This window comes from Pongo abelii, chromosome 12 (assembly GCF_028885655.2).
Source record: "Pongo abelii isolate AG06213 chromosome 12, NHGRI_mPonAbe1-v2.0_pri, whole genome shotgun sequence".
NCBI lineage: Eukaryota > Metazoa > Chordata > Mammalia > Primates > Hominidae > Pongo > Pongo abelii.
The window spans coordinates 63,189,677-63,202,312 of record NC_071997.2 but is presented as its reverse complement, the minus strand read 5'-3'; the positions used below and the strand labels follow the sequence as shown (position 1 = coordinate 63,202,312).

At 43.7% G+C, this 12,636-nt stretch overlaps 1 protein-coding gene across 2 annotated transcripts in view; it reads left to right on the top strand.

Annotated features, from left to right (window-relative positions):
- The window catches only part of ANTXR1 (ANTXR cell adhesion molecule 1), a 237,480-nt gene that overhangs the window by 150,283 nt on the left and 74,561 nt on the right, over window positions 1-12,636 (top strand). For both annotated transcript variants that reach the window (XM_024242099.3, XM_054548115.2), the window contains one exon: window positions 7,199-7,240. In XM_024242099.3, coding sequence (XP_024097867.2) covers window positions 7,199-7,240 — 42 coding nt within the window. The remainder of the gene's footprint in view (window positions 1-7,198; window positions 7,241-12,636) is intronic.

Sequence of the window (12,636 nt, the reverse complement as noted above, 5' to 3'; positions counted from 1 at the left end):
TTAAGTTCTTAATAAAAGATACTTCAGTAAATATGGCTCTTTACCTTGATTTTTTTAAATAAACAGGTGAAGTTTCTTAGTGGACATGAGTCTGATGTAGCACTGTGGCTTTGAGCTACAGAGACAAGACGGAAGGAAGGACATTCTTAGGGCAAAGTGTCACAACACAAGGGGAGATGGCTATGACTCAGTGTCTTGTTATTCCTTCTGCACTGGCTTAAAATAGAATTTCAGCTTTTGTTGTGTTGCCAGGTTCCTCTTTTCATGTAAAAAAAAAAAAAAAGCAATTTGCGTGGTTCCAAATAAGACTGAAAACCATGAAAGTACCATTCTGCTGCTCTCGGCATTACCTCCTTTTCTTCACTCCATCACACATGCCTCAAATCCCCTCTAAAGCAAATGGTGGCTCCTGTGAGTTCCATTCTCCTTTCTTTAGTTTTTCAGCATGGTCTCTGAGGAAGCTCATTTGGGTTTCTTTATGCCCATTGCTCTCACAGTATCTCATCTTCTCTTATATCTTTACAAACATCTCCTGCACAGGCTGAAGGCTTTCCTCCCTCATTCAACCCCTGCATTTTTTGAACCAGGACACACACTCCTATTGACAATGCTATGTAAAAGGTTTTTAATGAGGAAAAGAACACGCATTCAGGAGCGCTGTACATGCTGGACTTGCACAAGGACACACCTAAGTGAGAAAGCAAATGAGGTATGCCTGGTTTCTGCATATTCCTCCCCAGGTCACTACTGGTGGCTGGGCAGCATTTTCACATTCACCCGATGTTACTCAGTGGTGCCAAATACTGTCACCTCACACTTTTAAATGGTAATGGTTAACGTTATATGAAGTTGACTATGAAGAACAAAAGACTAAAAATATACATTACCTTCTCCTTTACCTTGTGAAAATCATATTTTGAGCTAGCACAGTTTTGCAGTTTGGTGATTTTAATGCCCCGTTTAACTACCACATATGAACAGTCACAAGTTACATATCTGTGTTGGAACAAAACAGACTGCACGTAGTTTTCAAATTTTCAGAAAGTCTTCTTAGAAATGAATTTGGGATACAAAACTGGAAAATGGAGTCTATAATCACAGGGCAAGTGAATTTACATGGAAGCCTGGGTTAGGGGATGAAAGGGGGTATAGGTGATATCTAATAAGGTGGCATAATATACCGTAAGGCCAACCCATGACTCTTATTAGATTCCCATGATGCGATGCATCCAAGCATCACAACCCACTCTGGCAGTTGGGACTTTCAGCATCTTAACTACTGAAGAAACATTTATATGGAGGGTTAAGAGACCAGAATTGAATCTTGTAACATGTATTAAGTGCTTATTTGAGAGGCAAGGAAGTTTATTATAATCAGAAATGCTTCCTTTATCCCTCCCTTTTCAGGAACACACAATCATTTATTCCAGAAATAGTGGCCGAGTAACAAACACTGAGCTGTGTATCAGGAGATAAGTATGCCCATGTCTTCAAGAGCTCAGAGTCCAGTGCAGAAGACAGAGGAACAAACACAGTTCAGTGAGTTTATTGCTAAGAGTGCAGACAGAGAGAGATAAGATCCATGTCCCTAACTCCTAGGGAGCCATCTGGCTGGGATTGTTTCAGGGCTGGATCTAGAAATCCAGGCCATGCCAGCTTTGTATGCAGATGACCACAAATTCACATCAGTGGAAGCCAAGGAGTACCTTCATGCAGAGCTAAAAATTTACTCCAGAAATAGTTCTGTCTTCCCCCACACAGGAGAGGGGAGGCAACCGAGAGCCCAGAGTTCCTGACAATGGAGCAGGGACACCATAATTTTTAGAATGAAACAGCTTCAAAGCTGGTATTTCTAATCAGCTATAAGCAAGTCTCAACAGAGCACTCATGGGAATGTCTGACTTGAAGCTAAACATAGCCCCTACATATCTAACAGAGGTATGGGGCTCCTAGAAATAAGCTAATTCACTGTTCTCAAAGTGTGGTCCCTAGACCAGCAGGTACTTTGTCAGATATGCAAGTGCCCCTCCCCAAACCCACTAATGAGGAACTCAGGGGTGTACCCCAGAAAGCTGTGTTTTAAGAAGCCCTCCAGGCAATACTGATACTCAATAAAGTTTGAAACCACTGAGCTAATTAAAATTAGAGGACAAGTGCTTCATTTTGTTAATAAAGGAGTTATCTGAAGCTGCTCTCTTGGACTTTGTCTAAACAGCAGAGATGTCTGTGTGTCAAGGAAGTGTCTCCTTTGCAGCAAGAGACCAGCCTTCGGCACAGAGTACTTGCAGGAAGTGCTCTGCATTCAGCTCATGCAAAAAGGACATGGAGACACAAAAATACAACTTAAGAAGAAAGGGGCCAAAAATGAGTCTCCTGTTTTGTTCCATTTCTCATGCCATGAGATGAGCATTTGTCGACAATGAGCCTGTCTGTACAGCTTACCCTATTAACCAGTCCCCGTCACAGTGTGAGGAGACAATAAAGATGAGGAGGAGAGTTGTGAAGTTGTGGTGGAGGATTTCTCCACAAGGTGACAGAGGCAAAACAGGGGACCACAAGGAATCACTAGGCCTGGCATCCTTTCGCTGCTAGAGCAGCATGTGGGCCTGACTTGCAGCTTCAAATGGAATGTCTAGTGAGCCTGTGCAGCCATCATCTGGTAGGTGGGAAGGGTGCCCATGTTGAGAACTGGAATGATAGCATCCTTTGTTCCACTGCACAAGACTGTAACAGTAGAGTTAGCAAGTGACAAACACAGCAGCAAGGATCAAAGCCTACACATTAAGAATCAAACTTCAATACTTCTAGAGAAAAAAGAAAATCAAAATAAACTCATCGGGTGCTTTATTTCACTTTAACAATTTATAAAATCAGTTTATAAAACCATTTATAAAAACAAAATGAACTGTTAGAGAGTGCTTTATAGAGACCCAAATGGTTGAACTTCATTCATAAAGCCAAAATAGTTCAATTTTCCAGGCTTCAAACAGGCCCTGAGCACATGTGATCTTTTTACTCTATTCATACTATGCTGACTGCATCTCCACATCTTCCATCATTACTATTTCCAACAGCCAAACTCAGGGGTGCACATAAAAACTGGAATTTGTTTGACTCAATGAGAAGTTGTCAGTAACATTTCAATTTGATCAGATTCTACCTGGTCTTTTCTGACTTTCCTTTATCTATGCAATGATCGTCATCAGATCTGGCCCTACCTCATGTCAGCCTGAACAGAGATGGATAAAGTCAGAATTAAAGTCACTGGTAAGAGAGGAGAGGAGATGCATCTCCCAACACACAGCAGTTTCAAGAAATTCTCAGGTATCAAAGAAACACCAATAGAATTCAGGAGTTTCATATTCCATCTCATTTTTCCCACCCCCTTTACCTCACCAGTCCATCTCTTAGTGCAAAAGGGACTCTAGGGCAGCTATCCCAAGGAGGCAAATGGTCACTTTCTGCTTCTCTAAAATACCCAGTCTAAAGGTGGTAGTAAGTGGGGAAGTAGTACTAGCCTGCAGAGTAGAAATATGAAAAATGTTCTCAGATTTACTCCCATACTACCATCTAGTTCTTCCATGTTATGCTTATGTTTATTAGAGAATTTTCCTTTAAAATATTTTATTAATGACCCTTCAACCCTATCCATCTTCTTTGTCCCTTCTAATGAGGAAGGCGCAAAAGAGCCCACCCATAACCAGGAGGATGCTCACATAACCTGAGAAAAAGGAGAGTGGGCCAAACCAAGCCTGAGCTTGGAAGCTGATTCTAGTTTGCATTCTAGTTGGAAATAGAAGATTTCTAGTCATGCTGGTTGGAAACAAATAATTATGCAATTTGCCTTTCAATTATGATTCAAAATGCTACAGAAAACAAACATGATGGGAGCCCACAAAGAGGACCTTGTCCTTTCTGTGAGATTCCCAGGGGAGGTGCATTTACTGGAGATCTGTTTGGTAAGTAGGTGTTCACTGGGGAATGTGCAGGGCTGTGGACTGAGCGTGGAGGAGGTAGCGAGCATTTGGGCAGAAGATACTGCACTTGAGAAGCAGCAGAGCATGTGGAAGGAACAGGAAGGTGCCCAGGAGACTGGAGTGCAGAAAGTGAAGGAGAGAGACACAGTGGGAGGGAAGTGAGGCCACATCATGTGGGCCCTGTGGGACATGGGGGCAGTTTGCATTATATCCTAAAAGCCATGGGAAGCCATTAGCAGGGGTGCACTGGTTTTAAGTACTGAAGCAAACATGGAGATGTCTATTTTTATGGCTACTCTGTGTGTGGCTGTGTTGCCATGGCGCCGCAGGCTACAGAGCAATGCAGGCTTTTGCCCAAGCTGCTCCTCCAGGCAACACAGACTCTGGCCCTGAGGGGAGTGGAGTGGGCTGAGAGAGCTGACATGTCCCTGTGCTCAGAGCACTCTTTTGGGTGGCCCATGTGCTGGTCCTGGCACAAGGATTTGGCCCACTCACAGACAGTCTATCCAACTTCACTGCTTGGAATTCTCATCCCTGACTCCAAGCTTAGCCTGTCTAGATCATACTTTTAAAAGCTGTCCTGCCATCCTGTGGTGAGCTGCACCCTGCTCCCCAGGGGCAAGCTTTCAGTGCATGGGCTTGAAGCAATGAGAAGACTTCCTGCCCATTCCTGCTGAACATAACCAGAAGCCCAACCAGTGAGACCAGGTTGGAGGTGCTTAATTCCTGTTTACCTGAACAGAGTGGCATTTTTTCCAGAAGCTCAGGTGCCCAACTTACAGTGTGTCAATGTGAAATCTGGATCATAAACCAGCCCCTCTTTGTCAATATTTAATGAATCATGTATTTTCGCATTGTGTTTTGGGTTCCTTAGGGTCTGGCACATTGCAGGATGTAGAATAGATAGTCAATTAATACTTAATACATTAAATTAAACAGCAACCTCATTGATGGGTTGGTCTGAGTGTTGGGCCACCTGGAACTGCATTCCCCAGCCAGCGTCATATGCTGACACACATGTGGCCAGGCATACTGCTACTGATTCCCCCAAAACCCTTGGCCACTGTCAGAACACCAGCCTCCTGTCTCACTCAGTTCATGAAATGCTGGCCCCTTGGCATCTCTGTCTGGAAGCCACCATGCAAAGGCATTTAGTATATGTGGGGGGGTATGAAAGATGTAATCAAGGTAAGAGACAAATACAACAAGGAAGGGAAAGGAGAATACCAATAGCATGCAGCATCTATTGAGCACCTACTCACTACCAGATGCTTAACACACATGATCATTCATCATGACTCAGTTCCTGCAAGGTTCATCTTATTACTTCATTTAACAAATGAGGACAGTGGAGCTCAGGCAGGTTAAGGGACTCATCAAATCCTGACAGTCGGGAGAAGGCAGGTCTGGAATTCACATATAACATCTATGCTGTGCTTAGCTCATAGCACCGTGGAGACAAAAGCCCTCTGCTCAGCACCAAACCTCTTCACACCCAGGGGCCTTGCCACATATGCTGCCCTCTCAACATCTGTCTCTTCCCAAACATCCTGTTCCCCCTCTCACTCCCTTCCCTACCCCTGCCCCAGGAGAACAGATGCATTCCAGATCTTGGTCCCCAGATCCTCACCCCTCCCTCCAGTTTCCAGACATTTCCTGCTGTAAAGTAATTTATTGCTTCTGGGATGATGGGAAATCAGTCCTAGGCAGTAGCGATCTTCCCCAGAGATTTCCTTAAGGAACTCTGAGCCAGGGTTGAGTGGGTGAGCACAATCATGGCTTTGCATTTTCCAGAGACCTTCACCAGGCGTCTCACAGCAGCCAGGAAGTGGAGGCAGATGAAATGAGAGTTTGAAACCCCTGGAGGCCTTCACTTCTGCCTCTTCAATTAATGGAATACCGTACTTTCAGAGGACTGGAGTCTTGGGCCATTGGCTAAGGTTAACAGAACCTGCAGTGGGAAGCCTGCCTCCTCATGCAGAGATGACGTTATAGATAATGGTAGGGTGGGTAACAGCGTGGGGATTGGAGCCCTAACAAGGTCCCAGAATAATCTTCAAACCAGAGGAGACATGTGCTGAGTAGGGAGAGCTGAAGAGGTGCTTGCTGCCAGCTAAGCAGCCTGGCCTGCAGCCAGAGGCCGGCTCCCCAACTGGAAGAAAAAAAAATGGGTCCTGTGGACTGTGCCTGAGCACCCACCTACAAAGGCAGCGCCTGATGTTAAGGCATCAAGAGATAGGGAATGAGCTTTATATTTACCAGAAGTCCTCTAAGTGAAAGAACCAAGTAGGGGACCCAAAATTCTGATAATAAGTTTGGGGTGAGAGGAGGAAGCCCTCCAAGGGACAGAGTGAAATTATAGTAGATAATTGCCAAATGCCATGTAAGAGACTCTAAATCCATTTAACGGTGAGGGCTTTCCTTTTATGACAGAGGGGTACAAGTTGGGGTCAAGAGGGAGGAGGGGCTGCTCACTGGCCCCAGCTGTCCCCACCCTGTCTTTATCCCATGTGTCATCATTCTCTCATGGGTTAGACTGTCTCCCAATTACTTGCCCACCCAGAGTTTCCACGTCTCTCTTCAGCCCCAAAGATGGGACAGTCAGAATCTTCTAACACTGTTAGTTAAATCTTTGTGCCCCTAAGTGTCAGTGCCCTGAAAGAAATCCCTGGACACTCCTTTGCTGCCTCTGTTGGGAATCGGTCTGCCTGAGCCACACATCCACCCTGCAAAGACACCCGTGGGGACCAGTGACAGCTGAAGGACTGCCAGCAGCCTGAGTGGGGTCCACGCTTGACGCATCCCTAAAGCACCATGTTAACTTCCATTGTGTGACAATTCTTTGTTAAATGTGTAAACGATTGGATAGATGAATGAATAATCTGATATGTGAATGACTTGGTGAATAAATGAGTGAATAAATTTGCATGATAGCTATCTGGGGTAGGAAATGAAACTGTTATCTGTGGAACATTTATTTCTCTATACAAAACCACAAAAGACGCAATTGAGACTGGAACCCTCAGCCTGAGTCATATGCTAACTAACAGAGCTACTCTGTCCAACAAAGACACCTCTCATGGCACTGATTAAGCCCAACTTGCTGGGGCCATTGCCATGGTAATTATGGCAGCACCACCATGGTACCTCCTGACAGCAGGCCTCTTAGGAGGCAAGTAGCCAGAGATTTTTCACTGACCTGTTCTCTGTTTTCTTTTCAGATTATCAAGGAGGTCCCTCCACCCCCTGCCGAGGAGAGTGAGGTAAGTGACCACAGCAGGATGACAGTGGGTGGGCAGGGTGGCAGAGTAGGGTAGAGAGCTGGCTGGACACTTAGCCCCCTGCAGAGCAGAGCGAAGTCAAGCTCAAAGGATTTAATATACCTGCCTGTGAAGCAGAAGGGAGGAAAGTCTCTGGCCTTTCCTAACCAGGGATGAACAAGAAACTGAACTAAACTGCCAGAAAAGACAATGGGTTTTGGAGGTTTTTCTCCCTGCAGAGATAAAATTTGAGATGGAAATAAATGTTTTTATTAGTACAGTTATTTGGAGCTTTGAGATACTGACTTTTCCTCTCATACAAACCCTAAGATTCTCTTCTCCTGCAGAGACATAATGCTTTATGTGTGTAGATCAGGCACGGTTTGCTACATTCTCCAATCATTGGTTCTAGGAATAGCCTGATGCCAAATACTTCATTTTTCTTTAATTTAAAAACAATATTACCTAAAGATGTGCCAGGCAGTAATGAAAATATGCTGGAGAGGGATATGTTAATATCCTGGCCTTCCTCTCAAATTCTCATCATCTAAAGAAAAAAGTTCTTGGACTCTACCACTGAATTCGCCAGTAAGCTGTTCTGATGCAAGGGTGGCCTGGAGTAGAATACAGTGGAGGCATTAAAGGCTAAGGCTAATCATGAGAAAGGCAAGAGTGCCTAGCAAGTGGCTTTGCTAATCTGATCACTCTTAGTACAGCTGGAGTCTCTAGAAGTAACATCCACCAATTCAGAAGCCAGGGTTACATATCTAAACACTCAATGAGACCAAAAGATATATTGATAAGGTTTCAAGTTCTTTTCCTCAATACCTAAGGTCTGTTGTGTGCAAATCAAGTGCCAGTTCCTCACCCTTCCCCTTCCAATGCCTTTGTCAAGTTTCCTACATACAGAAAGAGTAATGATTAAATTAAAAATTCCATGTGGCTCTTATATTCTGAACCATATGCATGGAAGCCAAGGGATTTAATAGCTGCAATCAATTAAAGCACATCTTGTTGGAATGCTAACTTTCTGCCCAGAAATCAAGGGAGGAAATTACATTGCTGTGCAAAGAAGAAGAAAAAACCTTCTTTACATACATAAAAACCTTTCCTTAATCCTTCAAGAGAAAGTACCGTGGCTAGTTCCACGACTGCAATTGGCTTTGTTTCTGTTGTGTGCAGCTATCTCTTAGACTTCCAAAACATAACAAAATAGAGCAAGGAGCTCCCTTATTAGGACTTTGTTTGCCCAGAGGCAAAGAACATTCCCTCCCTTGTTGTGTTCAATTAGAAGGGTTGTGGCTCTTTCTTTTGGCTCTTGCTCTGTATTTGCCTTTAGAAGGTGATGTGGCAGCCATAGTGGCCAAAGTGCACCTGGGGATGTAGGTGTAAGACTGGGCTCTGACTTACCCCAGATCCAACATCTAGCCTAGGGTTTCACACACAGTACAAGCTCAGCAGGGACTTTTAGGATGAAGGACCCAGCAACACAATTTTGAAGCCAAGTAAAAAAGCCCAAACTAGAAAACCATCTAGGAAGGATAGCTAAAAGCAAGGAAGAGAAGTAGTTGAGTTTTTTCTGTTTCATAAAAGTTGTAGTTACACCCAAAGAAAACTGACTTCATTTCCCAAACAGGATGACAACCTCAGAATGCTTGAATCTAAAGGGTTATGTTAGGCTTAAAGGAGTTTTTGGGCTGAAGCTTCCTCACCTGTCCCCTGTCACTCTATCAAAGGGGTAACTCACGTGAACACCTGCAGTTGATTATACTTGGTCAGACTTGGGCTGGACAGACGACTAGTACATTTCATTTGCTGATGAAAAACAAAACATTCCCTTCTTGGAGCCTAGATCCCCTCCCCTCTTTCATTTCCCTTTGAAACCCTCTGACTTAATCAATTAAATATGACGTCAGAAATAAATCAAGAAACTACCCAAACTGCAGACCTAGGCAATAAAAATTTAAACATTGTACTTTTTAGCATCAGGCACTTTTTGGCATGTGCTGATTGCCTTAGCGTGTGTGTTGGCCCTGTGAGTCAGGCCACCTAATCTCCTTCCTAATGTATTTTGGCAGCAAAATAAAATAAAAGAAGAAGAAAGAAAGAAAGAAATCCCACAGAAACAGATAACCTAACATAGCCCATGCAAAGTATTTTATACAATGCTCTGAAAATCATAGTTTCTATCTAGAGTCTTTTCCTCTCACTCCCTGTATTCAAATCCCAGTGTCTAACACTCAATAAATAGCTATATGAAATCAAACACTCTCTGCCGTATATATGAAGACCTTCAGTATTATTTATCCCAACTTTCTTCAGCTCTATAAGCATCATATTCTGAGAGAGGCATGTCTACTATTTAAATAACTAAACTTAGAGAATGAAGATAACTTTATAATAAGCTCTCAGTGACCTTTTTAATAGAAAATATAAAATTCATAATGGAAAAAGGAGCTATATTCTGAGATTCTATGTAACCAACAATGACACACTTGTATGAAGAGGGTACAAAGAGAAATTACTTGAAACTTGAAGAGCTCAATAGAAGCAAGGAAGCTCAGTTTTAACAACTAAGAGGGACATTTCCTGGGTTAAGGGTCTTCTCAAGTGGCACCAGTGGGGATCCCTCCCTAAGTCTCCAGTTACTCCAAATAACTGGCAGTTCATGGGAGAATGCAGTAATGGAGCACTTCATGTGACGGTTTTGTTCTGCATGTAATCACCTTCCATGGATTTTATGACCATATTTGAGTTTTTATCAGCCTCATTAGCCTGCAAAAAATAGAGACCAGTCCAAGCTAGTCCAAGATGAAAGAACTCAGGTAGACTGTGGCTGGGGAAAGAACTGAAGCAGCTCTAGACACCACCCTCATGGGCTTTCGATTTCACTGCTAGCAGCTCTGCTTCTCTCTGGGAATTTACTCCCTTCTGCCTTCTCTTACTGGCCTCCTCTCTGCCCTTGTAACTCTGGTTTGTACAGAGCCCTCTCTCCTGACCCTATCTGATATTTCCAGTCTTCATTTCACCATCTGCCCCCAGTGCTTATAGCTGAGTCTCTCAGTTTCCATCTTTCAGTTCCCAATAGGGGAAAATACTTGGTCCAGCTCATCTTTTCACACCAGACCATAGATCATCAGTCACAGCTCACAGCCAACCAACAGACTGGTGCTCTTGGGTCGCATCTGGCCAAAGAGAAGCTTCCTAGTAGGCCCCGTGGCCATGGTGAGAATAGCTCCACTCAGAAGGAAGAATGGACCTGGTGCAGGCCCTGTGGCCTCTCTGAAATAGTATTGTTTCAGAAACTAAACTTCGGTCTCATTAAATACCATCAAAATAAAAGCTACACCCAGGAATTCATACCATATTCTTCCAACATCTGCCACTTTTACAGGCTCTCAAAGATCCTATCGTTCCCAATATCAAGCGTATTTGAAAGGCAATAGATAGCAGGAAGCCCCATGACTGAATGGAAAGTGGGTTATGGCTTAGCCCCAAGCAGCTCCATGTCTCAGACACACACAGACCTACATATGAAGTAAATGTGCTGGAAAGAGAAGATGCTTCCTTTCCCATGTCCTCTCTCACTCTATCAAAGGCATAGCTCTGGAAACACCTGCCATTTTCTTCCTTAATCAAACTGCCTTGGCCAGACCTGGGCTGGACAGATGACTAGTACATTTTATTTGCAATGAAAAACAAAACATTCCTTTCCTGGAGCCTAGAGCGCCTCCCCTTTTTCATTTCCCTTTGAAACCCTCTGGCTTAATCAACTAAATATCATGTCAGAAATAAATCAAGAAACTACCCAGACTGGAGACGTAGGCAATAATAGTTAAAACATTGTACTTTTTAGCATCAAGCAAATCAAGATCTTAGAATCTGACTTGAGGGACATTAGAGAAGTCAAATAGGATAGAGGTAAAAGGTATGTAACTAGCCCCGATGTTTTTTGATATTTAAAAATCTTATTTATTCAACAACTCTAGAATGAGTGCCTCCTGTGAGCTGACAGTAAGTGTGAGATTCTATGCCAGAGATGCCTTAAGAGAGTGTGTAACTGGGCCAGGTGCAGTGGCTCATGCCTGTAATTCCAGCACTTTGGGAGGCCGAGGCGGGCAGATTACTTGAGACCAACCTGGCCAACATGGCAAAACCCTGTCTCTACTAAAAATACAAAAAATTAGCTGGGCATAGTGGCACATTCATGTAATCCTGCTGATCAGGAGGCTAAGGCAGAAGAATTGCTTAAACCTGGGAGGCAGAAGTTGCAGTGAGCCAAGATCACACCACTGCACTCCAGACTGGGCGACAGAGCAAGACTCTATCTCAAAAAAAAAAAAAAAGAGAGAGAGAGAGTGTGTAACTGGACATTTATAAAGCTGGTGACCTAATCAGTCCTAATCAGAAAGAAAGGCAGAGATTCCTGGTGGATATTGCATGTGAATGTATGAAAATTAATAATAATAGTGGTTAATTACTGAAGATGACATTTATTGAGCATTTATAACTATGCAGGCAATTATATGAAGCACTTTTTTGTGGTACATTTATCATTCAGCAGCCCTGAAACAAAAGTATGCTATTATGAACCCCTATCTTATAGATGCAAAACTGAGGTATAATGAGATTAAAATACTAGTGGCCCCAATATTTCAGTTATTAAGTGATGGGACTGGGATTCAAACTTATACCTGAAAAAGCATAGAGCAGTCTTTCCTCACTCGTCCCTGAAGACAATGTAGCTCCTGCAACCAAGAGCAAGTCCACTGCTCCTTGTTGGGAGCATCAGTGCTCCTTTCTTGAGTGGCAGTGTCACCTGTCTCTGACCCGTGTCACTCATACAGGGCACACAGCCCCTTTTAAGACTGATGTAAAGATGGCTACTTATTTTCTGTGCTCTGTCCATGGCCCTAGTGTGTAGCTATTCTCTTTAGCTCTCTTATCCCTATGTTTCCCGCCTGTCTTGTCTTTCATTCTCCCACATCACCATGTCTCATCATGAAGCTTTAGAATGCATCCGGGAGCTTGGTATGGTGACTCACTCCTGTAACCCCAGCACCTTGGGAGGCTGAAGGAGGATTGCTTGGGGCCAGGAGTTCGAGACCAGCCTGGGCAACATAGGGAGACCCCCCCACCACCATCTCTACAAAAATAAAAATTAGCTTGGCATGGTGGCTGTCACACATGTGGTCCCAGCTACTCGGGAGGCTGAGGCTGGAGAGTCACTTAAGCCCAGAAGCTGGAAACTGCAGTGAACCATGTTCGTGCCACTGCACTCTAGCCTGGGCAACAGAGCAAGACCCCAACTCTTCCAAAAAAAGAAGAATGTGTCTTCTTGTTTTAATCATGGATTAGTATATGTGCACTGGGGGGCGGGTGAGAGTGAGAAAGGATGT